Raw genomic sequence first — 20,405 nt, forward strand, 5'->3', positions numbered from 1 at the left:
TGTTTTAATGGATCTCAAAGTGAGACCTTTAACCTACTCATAATTTTTTTTATTCTACCTGTTCTTATTAAAACTAAAAATTGGCCAGTATTCTACATTCATGGTTAGCCCACCTGAAACTCAAGTTCTGCTTATTGTAAGGCATTGGCCTTCTCTTCACAAAATAATTTGATTTTTTATATGTATATATGTTTTTAGGATTTCATCCAAATTCGACCTGTCTCTGTAGTCATCCGTTTTTGACCAAAGGTATAGTTGTTCTCCAAAAAGTGTTACCTGTAAAATTTGACCCAACTTTTTGGGGACAGTTCTTCCTCCATTAACGTTTCTAAAGCTTCTCCACAACGTGCAATGGTGTTGCCCACCCAGTGCCCTCATTCATGGCTCAGAAGATGTAGCTGTGAATTCTGTGTGCTTCACTCCTGTTTTCCTTTTTCATTGTTTTTAGAAACAGAACTGGACTTTGAAAAGGATTCAGTAAATGACATTTAGTGACACTGGTAAAATATGAACTTGTATCCTTTTGGGTCCCACATCTCGGGGGGACATTTCTCATTGCTGTGTTTTTAATATGACAGGTTAATTTTTGTCTTGTTCTTCTATTCCACAAATCCAGCAACTCAGTCTTCCTAAATCGTATAGGAAATACGAATGTTCCTGTTACTTACTGTGTTTTCTTTTTGTATATGCTCTATTGGTTTGAGGATGGAATTTACCCATACCTCATAACATAAAGCCAGAAAACAAATAAACATGGATACAGTAAGTATAAATATAAATTTCCATATGATTTATTGTTGTTCCTTGTACATAAGAAACAGTAATATACAACTTACACTGCTTTAGAATGTAAAATGGATAAAAATGTGTACAAAAAAAGCACATTCCTAGAAAAGTATTGGCAAATAGTAAAAACAGGGAGGAGGGTAACAAGCAAAAAACAAATCAACAAAACAAAAAGAAAAACGAACAATTCTTCAATTCAGTGTGCAAACATTTTATAAAAATAGAAATACTAACTCTACAGGCAGTATTTCCTGATAAATTATTTAAATAGCATATCTACACAATCTGAGATATCTATTCCAATGGCAATGAGAAAATAATTTATAAAAATAAAGCAATGGTATACAAGATGATAGAAACACACAACTTTCAGAAAATGTATTTAACATTTCAATGCTATTTCCTTATTGGGAATACTTTTCTGTGAAGAATTTTTATACTATGTACAACATTGACTTTTTTTTTTTTTAGGTACTACAGTAGCTTTAAGTTTGTTAGACATTTAAACTCTTTTCTGCTTGATCCAAAAATTCTTTACTCAGTCACACAACAAATGAGGTAATATTTGTATACAAGTTTCACCTTTGTCATTTTTTTCGTTTGGAAAAAGGCAAAAATAATAAATGTAGATGCTTTTCATCTCCCTGGAAATAGGCACAAGGGATGGAGCAAAACAGTATTAAAGCCCTCCTGGCTTTCTCTGCAAACTAAAAACACTTGCAAATGGACAACCAAATAATTCCACTTGAAAAAAATAAAGGAAAAAAGAAGAATCCCAAATCGTTCAGTCTAAGCACAAAATGAAGAGCAGCTTGCTGTGCTGATTTCCTTGTGCCATTCCTATGAAAGTTTTGCTGATCAATCTCAACTACCAGCTCTCAGACACTTTCCGTATGAAACCTAGATCCCAGGTAGAACAGAGTTAATAAATAATCTGTATTTACAATCTTACAGTCGTGAAGACTTGTAGCAAAGATGATATGCTTACGCTTCTTCCTGTTCCATGAATAGTCTTTCAGACAGATCCTCCAGATTAAGTAAAAAATAAATATTTTACATTGTAAAATGTTTGTAAAAAAAAAAAAACACCAAACTACAGTCCAAAAGAGAAAATTGGAAAACTCCATGATATTCAGGAAAAAAGAGAGAAAAGGAATGTCTTAGTTGATAATTTTGTGCCTTTCTAACCATAAAAATACAAGCACGGCTACCTTTCCCTTGGGAGGTAGCCCAGTGCTCACTGAGATGGTAGGTTTTCTTATTTCCCTGCTACATCTGCACAAGCTACGTCTGGAATACAACTGACAATTTCAATATAACCAGGCAGTGGCAGCCAGCACTGCCTTGTGCTGGCTTAGTTCTGACTCCCTGTTCTGGTTGCTACAGGTGATGTGTAAGGGGTGGAAATCCGGGAGGAAGTCCACAAGCCAGTCTTTTCCTTCCTTCCCTGCTTCTATTTAAGTGCCTATTTACGTGGGTCAATCAGCTAACATGGGTCAGCGTCATGAAATCCATCAACAGTCTTTCCCCTGAAAATGATTTAGTACCGAAAATGTAACAGTCCCTCCATGTTTTCTTCATACAATCGTCTCTTGGGTATGCGCCCTCCCCTTAGGGCTTCGGCCCCGTCCCCCATTCCAGAGGGAGTAGGTCAGGGCTGGTTTTGTTTGTCAATTCTAGCGAGTCCTCCCTTCTCTCACATGCCTGAAAACGCTTTGGAGTCCACTGCTCAGAGCTGGCCTCACAATCGCCCTCTGCCCTGACCAAAGCAGAGTGGGACAGGCACCTTCCAACCGAAGCAAGTGGATGCTTTTGATTTTTCAAAAGCCAGCCAAAGTCATTGTTTATATCCTTGGAAGATTCTTCTCATTCAGAGGCTGAATGCTGAGTCTGATTTGGAAAATTGCATTTTCTTGAGGCAAGTCACATGTTCTAAGAGTCCACACTGATGCAAGCAGAGAGCAAAGGCAGGCAGGGAGGAGTGATCCTGGGGGTTTTCTTAAGCCCATGGTTCCAGAAGGTGCAATACCAGCAATGGTTATGATCAGTCTTTTCATCAACAGTTTGATGATTAAGAATCTGTTAAATAAATAGACAAACACATAAATACATAAACAAACTAATTCATCAAGGCATTGTCATCTTAATATCCCTTAATACGTTAACAACCTAGGCATAGCTCTACTTTTATAATGTCAAAGGCATATTTTAAGATTGTCAGCTTATATAATTACACGTTAGTGTGTTGGAACATGGTTGCTATGAGATTGACACTGCATAACCTTCTAGAACTTATGCTGTGCTTTCTAAGTCTTTCCGTGTTAAAACTCTAGGGAGTTTTATTTTACAACTTAAGACTCAAAGATTACACCATAATTTAAATATTGAGTAACAGCAACCATATTTTTTTTACTGTGCTTCATCTTGTTGGCTCCAAGCTTGGCCCAGTAAACGTTTATTAAGCACCTGTTTTGTAGGAGACCCAATGCTAGACTCAGTGAGAGCTTACGTAACCACTAAATGAAAACAAGAGCAAAGGTTAGTAGTGAAAATTAATTTAACATGCCAACATGAAGGCAATACTCCTTTTCCTTCCTTTCCAAGAGGGAAAGCTTCTGAAAGACAACCTGGGCCGTAATGGCATGAATAAAACTTAAGTGGTGTGCAAGACACGGAAATGTAAAATTTTAAAAATTTTTAGGTATTATTGCTGGGGTCTGAACTGTACAGGAGCTTGTCTGCAGTTTACTTTGCACTGGCTATGAAGAGGACAGAGATTGCTAAATTAAAATGGTTCACAAGGACTCAGCACTCCATAAGCTGCAGTTCATAGGCACTATTTCATTTTTTATCATATGCCTTCAACAGCAAAATATAAATAACCCTTTCTCTAAAATAGCCTTTAAATCAGCCTCTCCCATGATTGGCGTTCTTGGTATTGGTCTGAACTAGGGATGTCAACTGGTATATTCACTGTCATTTTGCTCCTACCTCTGCATTCATATTTCAGGTCAGAGAAGAACACCATTTCTTGAGAGAAGACGAACAACCCTAGCCTACCGCCAGCATAGGTTTTGTCGTAGATGGGTCCTGAGTCGGCCATGATTTTCTTCCCTTCATACATCACCACTCTGCAGGAAAAAGGAAGTCGCGTTAGTGACACCCTTGCTTTTTGGTCCTCTCCTTCTCTCCCGTCAGTGTGACTTAAGTGAAATTTAATCAGAGCCAATCTTACCTAATGAAACCCGTCTTTGGCCTGTGGCTCAGACGCCATCTGTAGGCGGTGAAATCTTTCCAGCCTATGTGACGAGGGTCATGCCACAGCGTGCGTACCTGGAGGAAAAGGAAACAAAAAGGTTGAAACAGCCTCATTATGAGATTTATATTTCATTCCATGAGAAACGGTGCTTGAAAGGTATAGAGTTGACCTAAATTAGAGGGCTGCAATGTAGGATTTTTTTCCGAAGGCCTTTTTCATTAGATGTGTAGCCTTGAATGTACATATAAAGCAGAGAGAAGAGAAATTTTTATTTGTTTGTTTGAAGAGGCTAAAACTGCCTTTGGATTTGAAGTGGGCTCTCCTCTCAGACCCTCGGATGTTTTTTCAAAGCAGAACTTAACGCTGCAGTTGGTGACGCGGGGAACGTGATATCTAAGATTCCCTGGTGGGAGGCTTGGCCAAAGCACAGCGTCCCTTGTGCTGGTCTAGCACCTCTCCCCCTTCTACAGGGTGTTGTTCTCACCTGGCCGGGGGTGTTTCCTGTGTGCCACAGGGCATTCCGCAGGTGCTCGCCAGGCCCTGTGGTGGAGTTCACGACCTTCACAGAAAGGCCGGAGTATCCCTGAGCCCTTGTGGGGTTGGTGTCCCAGTAGGACTGAGTGACTTGCTTCCACATCACAACGTAGAAGCGGCTGCTGGACTGGTAGCCAAAGACAAATCCGGCATAGTCATCGTCCCTTTCGGTGTTGATGAAGAAGGTGCCACTGAAGTCCACAGCGTTAAACTCATCATAACCTGGAAGAGGAGGCCAGACCCAGGTTAAAACCTGCAGCCTTCGGGAGGTTCTCTGTTACACTCCTAGGCATTTTTTAGCACCCATGGGGACACACACGACTGCCAGCTTTTATATTTGCTTCTTTCCCCTCTATGCACCGGCCTTTCGTTAGAAGAACTCACTACTCACCTACAGCAAGTCCAGGATCACAGTTGACAGTCTGGACGAGTTCTTTACCCTGATGGCGTACAACCCAGTTAGGGTCATTTTGGGACGTCCCTTTGGGATCTAGAGGAATCATCTGGAATCGGCGGAAATCGGTCTCACTGATATCAACGTTTTCGGGACAGATGTCATCGATGTCTGGCACGTTGTCCTGGTCAAAATCATCTTTGCAAGCATCACCTCGACCATCACCTGAGGCCAAAAAGGCAAGAGTTCAGTGAAATTCTGAAATAAACCGTGACTGGTGCCAGAAATTCACTGTCTTCTCAAAGCTGACATTTGGTCTCTTCATCCTTAAATGCATTCAGCTTTGTTTTTATTTCCTGAATCCAGACAGCCATGGTTTCAGTGACTCTCTTTAAAATTGGCTCCAGTGACTCACCATCAGAATCCTTCTGGTCAGGATTGGGCACGAGCCTGCAGTTGTCCTTGTCATCAGGAATGCCGTCATTGTCATCGTCATGGTCGCAGGCATCACCCTTGCCGTCCTTGTCATGGTCGGCCTGGTTGGCGTTGGGCACGTAGGGACAGTTGTCCAGGTTGTTCTGGTGGCCGTCTTCATCAATGTCCTGATTGTTGTCACAGGTATCTCCAATGCGGTCTGAGTCAGAATCGAGCTGAAAGAGACAGAAACAGAGGGTCAATTGGAGTATGAATCATTGATGCTAAAGAGAACTTATGGAAGATTCTCCAGTGTTGGATTCGGCCAGTGAGGTTTGAAGTCTATATGCCACTGCCAAAAGCTAGTCATATTAACAGATTTTAAATGTTTTCTTCTTGACTCTTGTTTTCATATGACAGTTTTAATAGGGATATTTGTTGTTGTTGTTTTTTAAATAGAAAACTGTCGAAATAAGATTAAATAGAAAGCATTATCTAATCCCCAAGGATGGAATGCCATGTTAACTGCTTATATTTTAATGATAACTGAAATTCTTTCAGTACAATTTGTTATTTTCCATTTAAGTTTTCAATTAGGAAATTGTTGACACGTCAGCGGTCAATTGGAGTATGAATCATTGATGCTAAAGAGAACTTATGGAAGATTCTCCAGTGTTGGATTCGGCCAGTGAGGTTTGAAGTCTATATGCCACTGCCAAAAGCTAGTCATATTAACAGATTTTTAAATGTTTTTCTTCTTGACTCTTGTTTTCATATGACAGTTTTAATAGGGATATTTGTTGTTGTTGTTTTTTAAATAGAAAACTGTCGAAATAAGATTAAATAGAAAGCATTATCTAATCCCCAAGGATGGAATGCCATGTTAACTGCTTATATTTTAATGATAACTGAAATTCTTTCAGTACAATTTGTTATTTTCCATTTAAGTTTTCAATTAGGAAATTGTTGACACGTCAGCGTCTACTCTAGGTCATTAAATCATGGCAACATGGCACTGCTTTTTTTTTTTTTTTTTTTGCGGTACGCGGGCCTCTCACCGCTGTGGCCCCCCCCGCTGCGGAGCACAGGCTCCGGACGCGCAGGCCCAGCGGCCATGGCTCACAGGCCCAGCAGCTCCGCGGCATGTGGGATCTTCCCAGACCGGGGCACGAACCCGCGTCCCCTGCATCGGCAGGCGGACTCTCAACCACTGCGCCACCAGGGAAGCCCCGGCACTGCTTTTTATACTTACTTGGAAATCCATATGGTGGGATCAATTATTTTCTTCTTTTTTTAGGTATTTGGTTTTATATCTCTAGTCCATAATGGTTGTCAACTGTTGGCTCAGGTAGTCAGAATTCTAAATTTTTTCAAAACTGTACTTCTCAAGAGTACTTTTTTACATTATTCAGTGTATGTGGGATGCTTAGGGATTATTTATACACAAGTTGAAATGTTTCTTGCCAGTATTTATGCTCTTTGCCATTAAGATTTTTACATGATTCATTAATTGTTATAAACTTTATTATTATCGGAAGAACCAAAAACTCATCCAGGGAGGTTAAACGGCATTGAGGTTTAATTTATAGTAAGATCCAAACTCAAAATAGATGACCCTCAATGCCATTTGATCAGGAAAGCTATCCCAGATCATTCATGCTTTCCCATTACGGCCCCAAAGAGATTCATCCTGTTGCTTTCTGTTTTATAGGAGCTCAAACGAACAAACATTAGGAGCTCAGCTGGACTTCTCATTTTTTGAATCTTTTAAAAATATTCCCATTTTTTAAAAGCTGGTTTCTATATTTTCAGAACAATGCCTTAACTTTCACAGCTAGAAAATGATGATGAGCAATTACACAAGAAAAGGGAACTTGTTTCTGGCTGATGTCTATTTGCAGCACTCCCTGGCAGTGCTACGGAGAATTATCTGCTTGCAATGCCAAACACTTGAAGAATGACAAAGAAACAGGGATTTCTCCAGTTTGGGGGAATTATTTTTAGTTTGAATTTCTTGCAGCCAGATTATATCATTAGCCATGAAAATGGTTGTGTATTGTGCTTAGGGATATTTTCTTCCATCTCTTAGTTTCAAATATGATTAATATTCCTGTAGAGTCGTCAGTCACAGATTTCTGCTTTGTATAATTTATCTTAACAATGGTAGATCCCGCTGAGCAAGTCACGTGGACCTTCTTGTAGAAGACAGGACTGACATTACAAGACTGTCACAACTAAAGACCTATGAGACTCTGCGAGGAACTCATGTCAGGCAAACTGTTCACATGAAAATATTACAATTGGCTATGAGAGCACTGAGAGCCGTGGTAATGCGAGTGTTTGAACTCTGTTTAACTCCTCTATTTTTTAGAGGCCTAGAAAGGGATATTCTAACACTTTACTGAAAGATTCTGAAAGGAATCCACCGACCTGATCTGGATTGTGTTCCAGGGGGCAGTTGTCACACTGATCTCCAACCCCATCCATGTCAGTGTCTCTCTGGTCCACATTGTAGACATACTGGCAGTTGTCCCGTTCATTGAGGATACCTGCAGAGAACAGGGGACAGGTAAGAGCTGGAATCTCCAGCCTCAGCTGTTTCAACCAAATCGCACGCTAACAGCCAGGGCTGCTCAAGGTTGAGAGCCAAGTGAGAGACACTCAGGCCCGCTGGAGTCAGGGAGTGCCTTACCGTCCCCATCAATGTCTGCTGCGCAGGGCGTCTCCTTCCCCATTGTTGTCCGTGTCAGCCTGGTCTGGGTTGTGGTTGTAGGGGCAGTTGTCACAGCGGTCTCCCACGTCGTCTCTGTCGTAGTCATACTGGTGCTGGGTTGTAATGGAACGGACAGTTTGTCCTGCAAAGAGAAGCAGCAGGAGCATTTTACAACACGGTCCATGAAGCCCGCCTCAAACCACATGCAGGATATTTATAAAACTGTGAAATAGGCAACAATTATTTTCCATTTAGTGGATATACTGATTGAATCCTCTGTAAAATGGTCACTGCAAAAGTTAAAACGCCAGGACATATGAATGAAAAATGAATTGCTGTTGGTTATGAGTCAGTGAGATGTAAATAGAAAACTCAACATCACTGCTCTCAGTGCACTCAAAGAAAATCTTAATGTGACTTAGAGAAGACATTTGAAACCAATCTGGGGAGCGAAGTGTCATTTGTTTCACATATTGTAACCTCTTGCTCCAACCCGGGGGAAGGGAAGGTTGTGATGAAAAACAAAACCCTCATTTAAAAATTCTCTTGGCAACATCTATGTCCTCAAACTACTGAAACACAACAAATAACTTCTGATGATCCTAGAGATCAGTAACTTCATTGAATCTTAAGGTGTTACAGGCTGTCGCTGAATACAAAAGCTGAAAGAGGAGTGGAAAACGTTTTTTACCCTGTCATCTGGAATTTTATCATTGTCAATCATCATCGTCACAGGCGTCGCCGATTCCGTCCTTGTCATAGTCTTCCTGCCCCGAGTTGGGAAGGTTGGGGCAATTATCCTGGAAAGAGAAGACACATTACAGCTGCAGTTTGCATGCCTTTTGCTCAGCTCAGGCACCAGAGATAAACGCTCTAGACTTTGTACACGCTGGGAACACAGCCAGGCTCTGCTGGTATTTGGTAGAGAAGTGAAACATTTTTTTGGGACAACATAATCGACTGTGGAACACAACTGCCCACAGGGCCTGCTGCCCCATTCATGTTCTTGGCACCAAGTGATTATATTAGTAAGAATTAGGGCTGCTCTGCCTTTGGATGATTTAATCTTTTAGTTTCATTTCAGACTTTTAAGCATTTAAATCCCTCAGCCTGTTCCCTTGATAAGGGCTTTCTGGAGGTGGGCCAGGAAAGGGGGGGGGGCTACCTTTTTGCAGTGGTAAGTTGCATTGGCCACGGCACACCAGGTCCTCGTTGGGCCAGCCGTCCAGGTCTGTGTCCTCCCCACAGATGATGCGTTGCCGCGTAGCCAGGCTTGCACTCCGCAGCGGTACATGGGTCACTGTCAGTGGCTCAGGTAGTTGCACTTGGCATTCTTGTTGCAGTCGTGTGTGCCAGTCCGTGCAGGGGTTGCGGGGCTTGCACACCTGAGGGTACAACATCCTTACGTTAAGGCAGAGCCTTCGAGAGTCCCCAGACACCGCAGAACCAAGAACCCAGATCCCCATCGTCTCTGAACAGACAGAGCTCCATGGGAAGAGTGTGGGTCCTCCCCATCCGCCCCTGGGTATGTCCAGGTTACAGGCTAACGTGGCTTTAGGTGTGTTTTCCTTGAAATTGCTCAGCACCTAGGCACTTAGAAGTCCATCCACTCACAACTTGTTCCAGAGCAGCATTGTCAGATGTGATGGACCTGTTTTCCTTGCTGGAGGTACAGTGGATTTTCTAGTCCCGTTTCTAAGGGCTAGGTTGTCCACTCACCCCCTTCCCCTGGTTTTTTGTGAAGGGTATAAGATGACGTTCCCCCCTTTCATGGCCCTTTCGCTCGAGGACACCCCTCCTTCACTCCCGTCTACGAGTCCCCTCTGCTCTACCTGTTTGTTGGTGGTGGCACGTTCCACGCCCCGACCGAAGGGCTGTGAGCCGGTGAAGCGTGGCGGGCAGGGCAGGCAGTTGTAGCCGGGGTCTGTGTTCTCACACCTGTGCTCTCCGTTGTGGTTGAAGCAGGCATCAGGGACTTCTTTGCACTATGGAAGAAACAGCAGTTTGCTTTGTGTTTAGAGAACACTGCCAAAGGAAATGACTAGGACAGGTGAGCTGCTTTCCTAGGTCTGGTAACTCCCAGCTTCTCACCTCATCAACATCTTTGCACTGGATGCCATTTCCGCTGTAGCCCGGGGGACAAGCACCACACTTCCAGCTGCCGTCAGGGTAGCTGGTACACTTGACGTCCGCAAAGCAGGGATTGGACAGGCATCCATCTGAGACAAGAGAGACAGGCAAATAGTGGGTCTCAGCTGCTTCCCAGTAACTGCCATTCCGGACACTTAAACCAGGTTGTAAAATACTGTAGGGTCTAAACAACTGATAGCTTGTTGAGATTATGCTGTCCATCTGGCATTTCAGAGTAATCAAATCACTCAGGACCGTTCAAAGCCGAACCCCTGTGAACGCTAACCATGGCACTCAGTGGTTTTGTCCTGGGCTGCATGGCTTACGATGGACAGTCCTGCTTGTTGCAGATCTGGTTTTCTGTCACATCACCAACGCAAGTCCTTGCCTCCAAACTGGGGTGTGGGGTTGTTGCAGAGCCGACTACGTTTCTGCACCCCTCCTCCACAGGTGACGGAACAGATGTCCCATGGTGACCAGGGTCCCCAGCCTCCATTGACTGTAAGAAAATGAACCACAGGCCAAAGTTAACGCCGATTTTCAAACGCCTTACCTTCACAGGAGACTCTCCTGAGTTCATGCTACCCTGACACATGGAAAGAATGGTCTGGAAGAGGGTGAGTCTGAAATTGTTCTTTCTGTTTTCCATTAAAAGAAGCTGCTGCGCTGTGCAGGACTGTGCTTCTATTTGTTTCTCTAGGAAGGGACCTTTCCCCGTCCATGACCCCACCGAGCTGGAAGCTGCAGATGCCAGCCAGCCAGCTGGGCAGAGCTGCTGCCGGGTGATACATGCACTTACTGGGGCAGGCATCTTTCTGGCAGGCTTTGGTCTCCCGAGCTTCGCCCTCACATGGCTTCCCATTCATCTGGGGGCTGGGAGAGTTGCACAGCCGGATTCTTGTGATCACACCGTCTCCACATGTTACAGAACAAGACGACCACGGGGACCAGTGGCTCCAGCCGCCATCCCTGTTTAACTAAAGGATAAACCAGATGGTTATACGGTGCTTCCCATGAGCCAAGCTCTGTGCTAGTGCCTTTAAATGCATTATCTAAACAAAATCTTCAAACTAGCCCTATCAAGAACTATTCTTACCCCCGATTTGCAGATGAGGAAAGAGCCTCAGAGAGGCTAAGTTGTGCTCAAGGGTGCATAGATAAGGGGGAGACTTGGGATTAGGTCCAGAGGCTAGAACCTGTGCTCTTAACCTCTGTGTTATGGAGCTGCTGTTGGTGACGACAAGGACAGGTCAGTTCTCCACATCCCCGAGTGGCCAAGATACTTACATCTCTTGTCACACTCCTGAATGTGGCAGGTCCGTGTCTGCACGGAGGAGCCCTCGCATCTGTTGTTGAGGCTGTCGCAGGAGCGGCCACGCTGCTGGATTCCGTTGCCACACGTTACAGAGCAAGAGGTCCACTCAGACCATGGGGACCAGCCATCGTCCGCAGAATCGCTGGCTGCAGAGGACATGGGCGCATTTAGCGTGCAATCATTAAAACAAGCTATTCTTTAGACTGCTCTGCTCGGGACTTCTTCCCTTGCTAGAGGGTGACAAGCAATGTAGTTGTTAGGCCAGTGGCCAAGGGGTTTATGCCAGATCATTCTGTGCACAGCCTCGTAGCGGTTGCATGCTTTGCCTGGGCTGGTACAGCTGAGCCTTTTCCCAGTGTGTGTTCCTATTCATCACTCCCTCTCTCCTCCTGTCTGCATTTCAAATGAGTTTCCCTTTTCTGACTTAAGATATTTCAGTAGGCAGTTCCAGTCCAGGCTTCCAAAAATACTTGAGTTTAGGCAACTTATAGGAGTCACTTCTGCCTTTCAGGGGAGCCAGAGACCATGTGTTTGGCAGATGAAGTTGAAGGCAGCAGAGCCGCTGTTGGCTGTGGCTCCAGCTTGGTCATGAGGTTAGTCAGTATGTTGCTTCTCTCACCCTAGCATTTGGGACCTCTTCTGCATATATTTTCACAAGAGGAAAGTGCGTTTGTTTATCATCTGCCCGGCACGATGACTACAGTCACGTCTAGCTGTATCTGACACGAGACAGAGAACTTGTTTTCTCTTGCCATCAGCTGGAAGCTTTCCTAGCAATCCCTGATTCAAGTTCAGAGCTCCGCCAGTCCCCGGCTGGCTTTGTTCCCTTTAACCCACACCTGAGTGAATGCTGAACAGAAAGTGATACACAAATGATTGTGGACGGTGCTGGAATCACTAACATCTCTGGAGGGGACTGGTTATTCTGAGTTGTGATCAGTGTGTGTAGGTGCAGTGGGTGTGGGAGGTGTGGGTGTGAAGGGTGAGTGCTACTTTCTCGTCTTATTTATCTTAGTTGTGATGAATCATTTTTATGACTTGTACCTACTATATTGTCTCAGCAAAGTGATTAATTCATACTGGCAACAAAAGCCAGGGATTGGGTACCATGAAACAACACAGTGCCCTATTTCTTTTATGGCCCTGACACTCAAACTGCTGTTTTGTCTTAGGTCTCTTATGTCTGTATACAAAAATGGGTAGAACTTTCAGGCCCAATTAAGTCCAATGCTCACACCAAAGCCATCCGTTTCTCTGGTGAGCTGATTTTTTCTTGACTCTAGGCCATAAGGTCAAATTCTAAAAGCAGTCAACTTAGAGCTATCACTGCTACCGATTCCTCTCTTCTTTCCTCAAAGCATAGAATCATTCTCAATAAGCTATACCAAGATTATTGCCTGTACTGTGATCCAGGGGGGTAATCAAGTTTAGTCATAATGGCACTTCTGGCTCTCTTTTAAGAACTTACGCCAACACCGCGGGCAGCATTCTCCATCAGGAACTGTGGCATTGGAGCAGGCATGATTGGGCAGGACACTTTTTTGCAGATGGTAACTGAGTTCTGCAGGGCAAGAGTGAGGGAGAAATGGTTTACTAGGCATATTGCAAGCCGAAGTTTACATATTGAAACATTTCCATTACAGGTTGACACGTGGTCAGGGCTGTTAAATGCTCTAGTGGGATGATTTTAATAGAAGATCTGCCTCTGTCATGTTGGCAGCCACCAGTACTGTAGAGACAGTTCTGGTGCTAGTTACTTGTCACTCCACCCTCAGAGAGAGCTTTCTAATTACCACTTAGTCACTTTCTCATGCACAGGACAGCGTGAAGAGTTTCTCCAGCGGGAACCACTGAATGTCATGGGTCAGATCTATTACTCTGCATCTAAAAATCAAACTCATGAAACTCAGCCAGGACTTGAAAAGTTTTAAATTATATCTTTATGGGGAAAAGAAGATCAATGAGCATCGTATTTTCTCATGTATAGATCTGGCTTTATATTATATTGGACAAGAATGGGAATTGAGTAAATTTGACTTGCAAATCCAGCAATCTGTGATTTGTATTTCAGCTCGACTTTGCTCAATGAGTCAGGTAAACCCCCTTCACTCCCCTGCCCCTGGCGTTGCAGGGTGGGCGGGGGGATCCAGAAGGACATACACACTGCAGGCAGTGCCATCTGAGCTAAGTGGACAGTTCTGTCCTCACATGGTGGGCTGAGTGATTTGAACAGCGATCAGTACTGTGTTAAAAGAATCTCTGTGTCACAGCTGAATACGAATTAGGGTTGGGGGGAAGAAAGTTCAACTAGGTTTTACTTACCTGACATTCAACACTTAGCCCTTGAACTAAAGCAGGTAAGTTACTGAGATGTTTAAGTAGATATGTTCTTTTAGATACTTAGCCTGGGGTATCGTTAAGACTTTAAAAAACTCTTGGGCATTTAAAGATTTTACAGATGTCATAACTGCATCTTAAGAAAAAGACACCATTTGGGTTATCAGGCCATGGAACATAAAAAGGGCCTGTGTGGCTATCTGGATCTTCCCCCAGAGACTGTGGCTTCAGATGCACCATCTATTCGTATTTCAGTCTCTCGAGCCCCTTACCTGGCAGCGACACTCGGTGCAGCTGTCCACCGTCCACTCCTCGCTATTCCTGTACTGGACTCCATTGTGGTAGCAGAGCGGGGGCCTCCTCAGCTCATTGACCAGCTCTTTGTTCTCTTCAGTCTAAAAGGGGGAGAAAGGTCATTAGCGTCCAGCCTCACTTTCGGTCCCTCAGCATCGTCGGTGGTACACGTTCGAGGGCTTGTGCTAGCGGGCGGGGGGGCGGAGGCCACTGACCACTTTGCGGATGCTGTCCTGCAGCGTGGTCACGATGGTGCGCAGGCCCCTAAGCTCCAGGACCATGTTGGATAGCTCGTCACAGGAGATGCCGCACATGGCTTGCAGATCCTTTGTCTTGTGGCCAATGTAGTTGGTGCGGATGGCAGGGCTGGAACCGTTCACCACATTGTTGTCAAGGGTGAGAAGGACGCTGGTAGCTGCCAAGGAACAGAGGAACACAATGGGGAAAGTTATAGAGGATCTTCAAGCAGAAGATCTCACCTGCCAGTCCCCAGGGTTCCTAGCCGGAAAAGACATTTCATTTTGGTGAGGGATGCAGGAGGACGGGATGCGTGTGTGTGCTGTTGGAGGTCACCTTTATATACCTCTTAACTATGTTCCCTGGCGTAATTTTTGCACAACCACCATTGCATACGTTTCTCAACTTGTTTTGGGTGGAATTGCCCCAGTTTCCCTGTATGCCCTAAAAATAGAAGGATACTTACAGCTGGAGCAGCCTTTGTTCCTGAGGATGTCTTCTGGTGTGGTTCCAAAGACAAATCTCACATTCTGGAGCACGCCCTGTGGGCAGAGGACACACATTACTTGTAGACGCTTGGTGGGGGAGGGGGGGCAGGGGTCAGGGGGTGGGGGAGACTTTATGCTGGGAAAAGCACACAATAGATGTTCTAGAAGTTTCAAAGAACTCCCTTTTAAGATCACCATGTCAAAATAACACACCAACATGAACAGCCAAACAACTTCAAAAATCTTAACTGTGTCTTGTGCCAAGTCTTCAGTGTTGTACAAAGAATTCAGTTATCAGCCTACTCGGAGACACAGGAAATGGAATCTGATACTGAGACCGGAGGATATAATGACACTCTCCAGTGTCAAAGAGTTAAATGTGGGCGTTTCAAAGCCACAGATACAAAGATCGAGACGTTTAAGCATGGAAGAAGCTGCAGCAGCAAATAGCCACTATTTTAATCTTTTCTTTGAGACCGGTTACATCCCCATGAGGAATCAAATAGCCAAGTGGTATTTATTCTGCTCCTAGAAGTACCCACTTCAAGCAGTATTGTAATTGCTGGAACACATTTGAAATAAGTTATTTCCTTGAGAAGAGCATAAGGAGTATTTAAGGTTTTGAACAGGCTGTTATAGGAAAACTATTTCTTGTTTCCTTTAGTGGTTTTCAAAGTCTGGTCCCCAGAACACCAGTGCCAACCTCACCCTGGAACTGGTTAGAAATGCAAATTATCAGGCCCCATCCCAGACCTATTGAATCTGAAACTCTAGGGGTGGGGTGCAGCAGTACCCATTGTAGCAAGTCCTCCGGGTGGCTCTGATGCTCCCTGAAGTGTGAGAACCGCTGCTTTAATACACAGACAGGATTTCCTGTCCTAGAACCCCTGCCTCTCCTGTGATTGCCCTCCTGGCAGATCAGCTGCCTCTCAGTCGACCCCGTGGACCAGGAATTGAAGAGGCCTCACCTGGAAATTGTCATTCACACCTCCTTTGGCGATGCGGAGCCTGGCGATGCTCGCCAGGTCCCTGGTGAAGATGCCTTGGATGGGAACGTCCAGCTCAGCATTCTCCATCTTCTCACAGTCGATGTACAGCTGGGCCCTGTCCTCCTGCACAAACAGGGTGATGCTCTTCCACTGGCCGGTCGCCAGGAGTGCTTCTTCCACCGACACCACATGCTGCTTCCCCTGCACGGTCAGGCTCAGGTCCAGGGTGCCCGCCTTGCCATTGGAGACCACGCTGAAGACCTGGCCGGAGTGGTCTTTCCGCTCCACGGCCAGCAGCGTGCCCCGGGTCTTCTTCATTTGCCTCAGGGAGGCCAGGAGGAGGAAACCTTTCTCCGCCCGCACAGCATCCACTAGGTCTTGGAACTTGTCGTCAGGCACAGGGGGGATCAGGTTGGCATCCTCGATGCGGAAAGCTGGGCTGGAAGGGTCAGGACCCTTCACCAGTCGGCGCCCGGAACCCTTGCGGGCAGCCCCCGTGAGTTCAAAGATGTCAAACACGCTGTTGTCTCCCCCAGACTCTATTAGACAAGAGCAGGACACACGGTGAGCTCTCTGGGCTGGGCCTGGGGTGGGGCTCAGCTCTGGGGTGTGGGGCAGAGGGACAGGGTGAAAGCTCCTGGCAGCCACCGAAAGAGCTGAATAAACACCAGGGTCACAGGGAACCTGCATCCCCACGTTCGGTCAGGGCTCAGGGGAGAAGCAGCTGGGAGGGGAGTGCATGGGAGGGAGGCACACCTGGGGTAACCGGACCTCTTCCTCTTCCCTCCCCGCTCAAAAGGTATTATACAGACTCACCTGGAATGCGGTTGGAGCCGCACACATGCCACAGGAACAGGACACTGAGTCCCCAGGCCAGCCCCATGGTGGAGCTGTTTGTGCCCAGCAGGGAACCTGCAGCAGGAAGCACAGAGCCCAGGGTCAGAGGCAGCCAAGCAGGGCGGGTGGGCAAAACCTGGCTGGGCTTGGGGCCGGGTCCCTGGGGATCCCCCTTTGGCTCCACGTTTGCGGCAATGAGGGGCAACAGTACTTACTTTGGAGAGGGCAGCAGGAAGAAAACGAGAGAGTTGAGGGGAGGAGATTGTGGGGCAAGACCAACAGTCGGGGGGCGGGGTGCTTTTCCTTAAGAAGTTGAGGGTTAACAGCAGCATCAGGAGATATAGTTTGGGGGCACGGGGGGAGTCTAAACTCTTTTCTAGAGGACTGATAGGTTTAGGGAAGACGAGGAGAAGAAAACCTTGGGGTGTCCTGGCGAGTTGGTTTGTGAACCCCAGGGCTGGAGAGGATGGCCCTGGAGCCCTTCCATGAGAAGAGTCCCCCAGCGGCTGGGAGGAACAGGATGGGGAAGGTGAAAAGTATGAGATCCGGGGTCCTTGAGGCGCCGAAGCCTGGAAGCTCCAGGTGGATGGCCAGGGCAGCACTGGTCCTCGGCGGCCGCCCAGGGACTCCTTACCTGTGTGGACACGGGTGCAGAGGCCGGGGCCGGCGACGAAGGCGCAGCGACGGTACCGAGCGCTGGAGAAGCGCGGGCAGAGCGGTACGCCCGGAGGCCGAGGGATCGGAGGCTGCGCGGGGAGAGCTCACCGTGGTGAGCGCTCGCCGGCCGGCCGGAGTGCACTGGCTGGCAAAGCGGCGGAGCCGCTCGCTTTTAAAGAGGCGCTCACATTCCTGGGGTTTCCTCTGGCCAATGGGAGGCCGCCGGGCAGGAAGCGGGGGGGGGGGGGCAGTCTGGGTTCCTCTCTCCGCCCCCCGCTGCCTGGCGCACAACTTTCCAGCTAGAAGGGGAAGGGGGGCGACAGGGGTCGGGCCGAGGAGCACAGGAACTTCTCAGAAAATTAGGTGCCCGCCCACGCGGCCTTGGCGCTCATGGGCTCAGCACTTTGGCTCTGGCGCCGCGCGGCCCCGTGCGCTGTGTGCGCATCCCGAGCCGACGGGGCTCTGGACACCCACCCAAGACCCTTAGGGGGGCTTTCAGGCAAACCCGTTCCCTTGAATGCCTGCGCGACGGCTGAAGGGTGGACAAGAGCCCGTTTGTACGGGAAAAACTGAGCCCGACGGGGTAAATAAGACCATGAGAAAATCAGTTGTTGAAGGAGTTCCCTCTTGGGTACTTGTTGACCCTCGTCCATCCATCCAGGTGGGGTGGGGACCACGGGGCCCACTTGGCGCCGCGCTCCTGCCCTCGCCCCACGCCTGTCCTCCGCCTGACCCCGCCCCGCGAGGGACGTGAGTAAGGTGTCGCGCCGGCCAGCAGGGCGGCTACGGGGCTCGGCTTCCCACGGCGCGTCAGGGCATCCTTTCTGCAGCTGCCGGCCCCGGAGTACCCGGGCAAGTCCCTTTTCCCAATTGCTGCGGCGCTTCCAGGGCTGGCCGCTTGGGGGCGATATGCGAATTCTGATCAAGGGGGCGCGAGCTGACAGCTTCTTTCTAGTCAGGAATGTTAAGGGAACTTACTCTTATCCACTTCCCTCAAGCCAACATTGAAATTGTGTCTTGAAAAACAGTTTTTGTGCCCACTCGTGCTTCTTAACGTGACTCCTTTGGAGGTTGGAGGATTTGCAGCACCATCTGGCTCCAGGGTCTCAAACTATTTACAGAACAGACCCGTAGAGTAATAAATTACCCTCTGCTTACCATTTTATTTCCTTTTTTTTTTTTTTCTTTTTCTCCCTAAACGTTCTTTTCATTTTTCGGCTCCCGAAACCGAGGTGTGGGTTACATTTCTGTGGGTGCACCAGTTGCCGTGAGCGCTGCTGCTTAATATGTCTGTCATTGGAAGTCTGGTGTCCAAGCCACCGTCCCAAGCCAGCATGACTTCAGCTGCCTGGAATTCCATTCATCACCTCCGGCTGGGGTGCCAGCAGCTACACTTCCCCTGCTGTGATCCCGCACCATCAGACTGGCCCTGGGACCCAGGGAACAGGTAGTAGCTTCACCAAATAAGGATCTCAGCCACCGGCCAGGGAAAGCCCTGGGGTTCACTTCCCTCCTTAGCATTTACGTGTGGCCGGACTCCTGACTGCTGGAAACACCCGCAAGTTTACATTCATCCAACAGCAATTTCACTTTTCTTGTGTGACAAGGGGCATGTGGGTGACGGAGTGTGTTCTAGTTACTCAATACTCAGCAAGCACCTCTAGAAGAGAAGTATGTTCCGGAGACAGTTGTTTGTTTGTTGCTTAAGTAATAACTGAACCTGACAGAGTTCACAGGCTGGAAGACAGAAAGAAAAGTCTCTTGTTGCATGATTAGTCAAATCAGATTCCTGTCGTGGAAGTCATAGGTAATGATTCATCCGAACAGATCTGAAGAGTCCAGAGTCAGCAGCCATACACAGCCCTCCCCTTCCCTCTCCTTCCCTAGTATCCTGTTTGCTCCTTGAAAGGTGACTTTTTTTTTTTCTTCACTTGCTACTAATAATACCCTAATAAACTTAGGGACGGTTTTCAGAGGATGGCCAGCTGATGGCTCCCTGCTCCTTTGGCTCATTTGCTAATTTTATACAGATGAGCAGAGGGCTCGAGGGCCACAAGTGGTCCACAAAAGCAGGATACATCTCTCCTTTTATAAAAAGATCACCTCCTTGAGGCTTAGCCAAAAGATCATCTCCTTGAGGCTTAGCCGCAAGGACAGAGCAGAAGCTCACTGGAATGCCCCTTCAGGCTAGCCACTTCCGGGACTGAAGGACTGTAGGAATCCCTCTGGAGTTTTCTTGGAACTTGGCTTCTTTCAACAAAACAAGGAGAAGAAATCTATAACCTTTTATATGCCTTACAAATGGGAAGGTGACCTGTACGGTGGCAGGGAAGAGCTTTCATGTCAGAGAAAGCTGACAGAGGTATAGGAGTTACTTGTCTCAAACACAAATGCCTTGCCCAAGCCATGGTACTCCAGTTTTTCTGGTGGAAAGGAAGGATCACAGTGAGAGGGGTGTCTGGGTCGCTGATAGGAACTCACCCACAATCCTGCTGGTCATTGTGTGCTGAAAATATTCCCCAGAAACCTAAAGAATTTTGGGACGCTTTAGGAGAGAAGCAGGATGGGAAAAGGGGAAAGACAACCTATACCTTTAACGCGGGGGACATCGTCCCTCTTGTGTGTGTGTATCCTTGACCAGCAAGTGCTGGGATTTCAGGCCAATAATCTGACATGGATCCAAAGGATGGCCTTCCAGGGAGAGGGTCTGGTTCTCTGTTTGCTAAGTTGCCATCCTTGAGGATTAAGTATTTAAAATAAAATTGTAAGGTATATGGCATTTTGCTATATAGGATTTCCTTTTTCCAGATTCCCCCTAATTGCATGAGATTGACCTAAAAACACTGTCAATACATAAGAAGAAAGGACAGTCAGTAATAGCTAGTTTAAAAATTGCATGTGATGAAGGAGAGCAAGATAATTGAGAAAAAAAATTTTTTTTGTTTATCTAGCAAAGAGAAGCAAGGTGGGCTTGTATTTTGTGTAGGAATTTTTTTTAAAATGCTGGAAATGTTCAGCATT

General features: G+C 46.7%; 1 protein-coding gene across 1 annotated transcript; it reads right to left on the reverse strand.

The window, feature by feature from the left end:
- Window positions 1-767: 767 nt before the first annotated feature.
- Window positions 768-17,532, reverse strand: THBS1 (thrombospondin 1). Its single transcript, XM_032621720.1, is given in 30 exon segments — window positions 768-3,917; window positions 4,022-4,119; window positions 4,530-4,801; window positions 4,971-5,198; window positions 5,389-5,623; window positions 7,818-7,936; window positions 8,080-8,104; window positions 8,106-8,210; window positions 8,212-8,245; window positions 8,796-8,818; window positions 8,820-8,900; window positions 9,266-9,295; window positions 9,297-9,354; window positions 9,356-9,381; window positions 9,383-9,454; window positions 9,456-9,485; window positions 9,933-10,085; window positions 10,192-10,384; window positions 10,557-10,609; window positions 10,611-10,729; window positions 11,030-11,199; window positions 11,514-11,691; window positions 13,014-13,064; window positions 13,067-13,106; window positions 14,155-14,277; window positions 14,392-14,591; window positions 14,880-14,955; window positions 15,870-16,429; window positions 16,707-16,802; window positions 17,362-17,532. Coding segments are annotated over 29 exon segments (3,648 nt in total). The 5' UTR covers window positions 16,774-16,802; window positions 17,362-17,532; the 3' UTR covers window positions 768-3,688.
- Between the last annotated feature and the right edge of the window lie 2,873 nt (window positions 17,533-20,405).

This window comes from Phocoena sinus, chromosome 2 (genome assembly GCF_008692025.1).
Source record: "Phocoena sinus isolate mPhoSin1 chromosome 2, mPhoSin1.pri, whole genome shotgun sequence".
NCBI classification, from domain to species: domain Eukaryota; kingdom Metazoa; phylum Chordata; class Mammalia; order Artiodactyla; family Phocoenidae; genus Phocoena; species Phocoena sinus.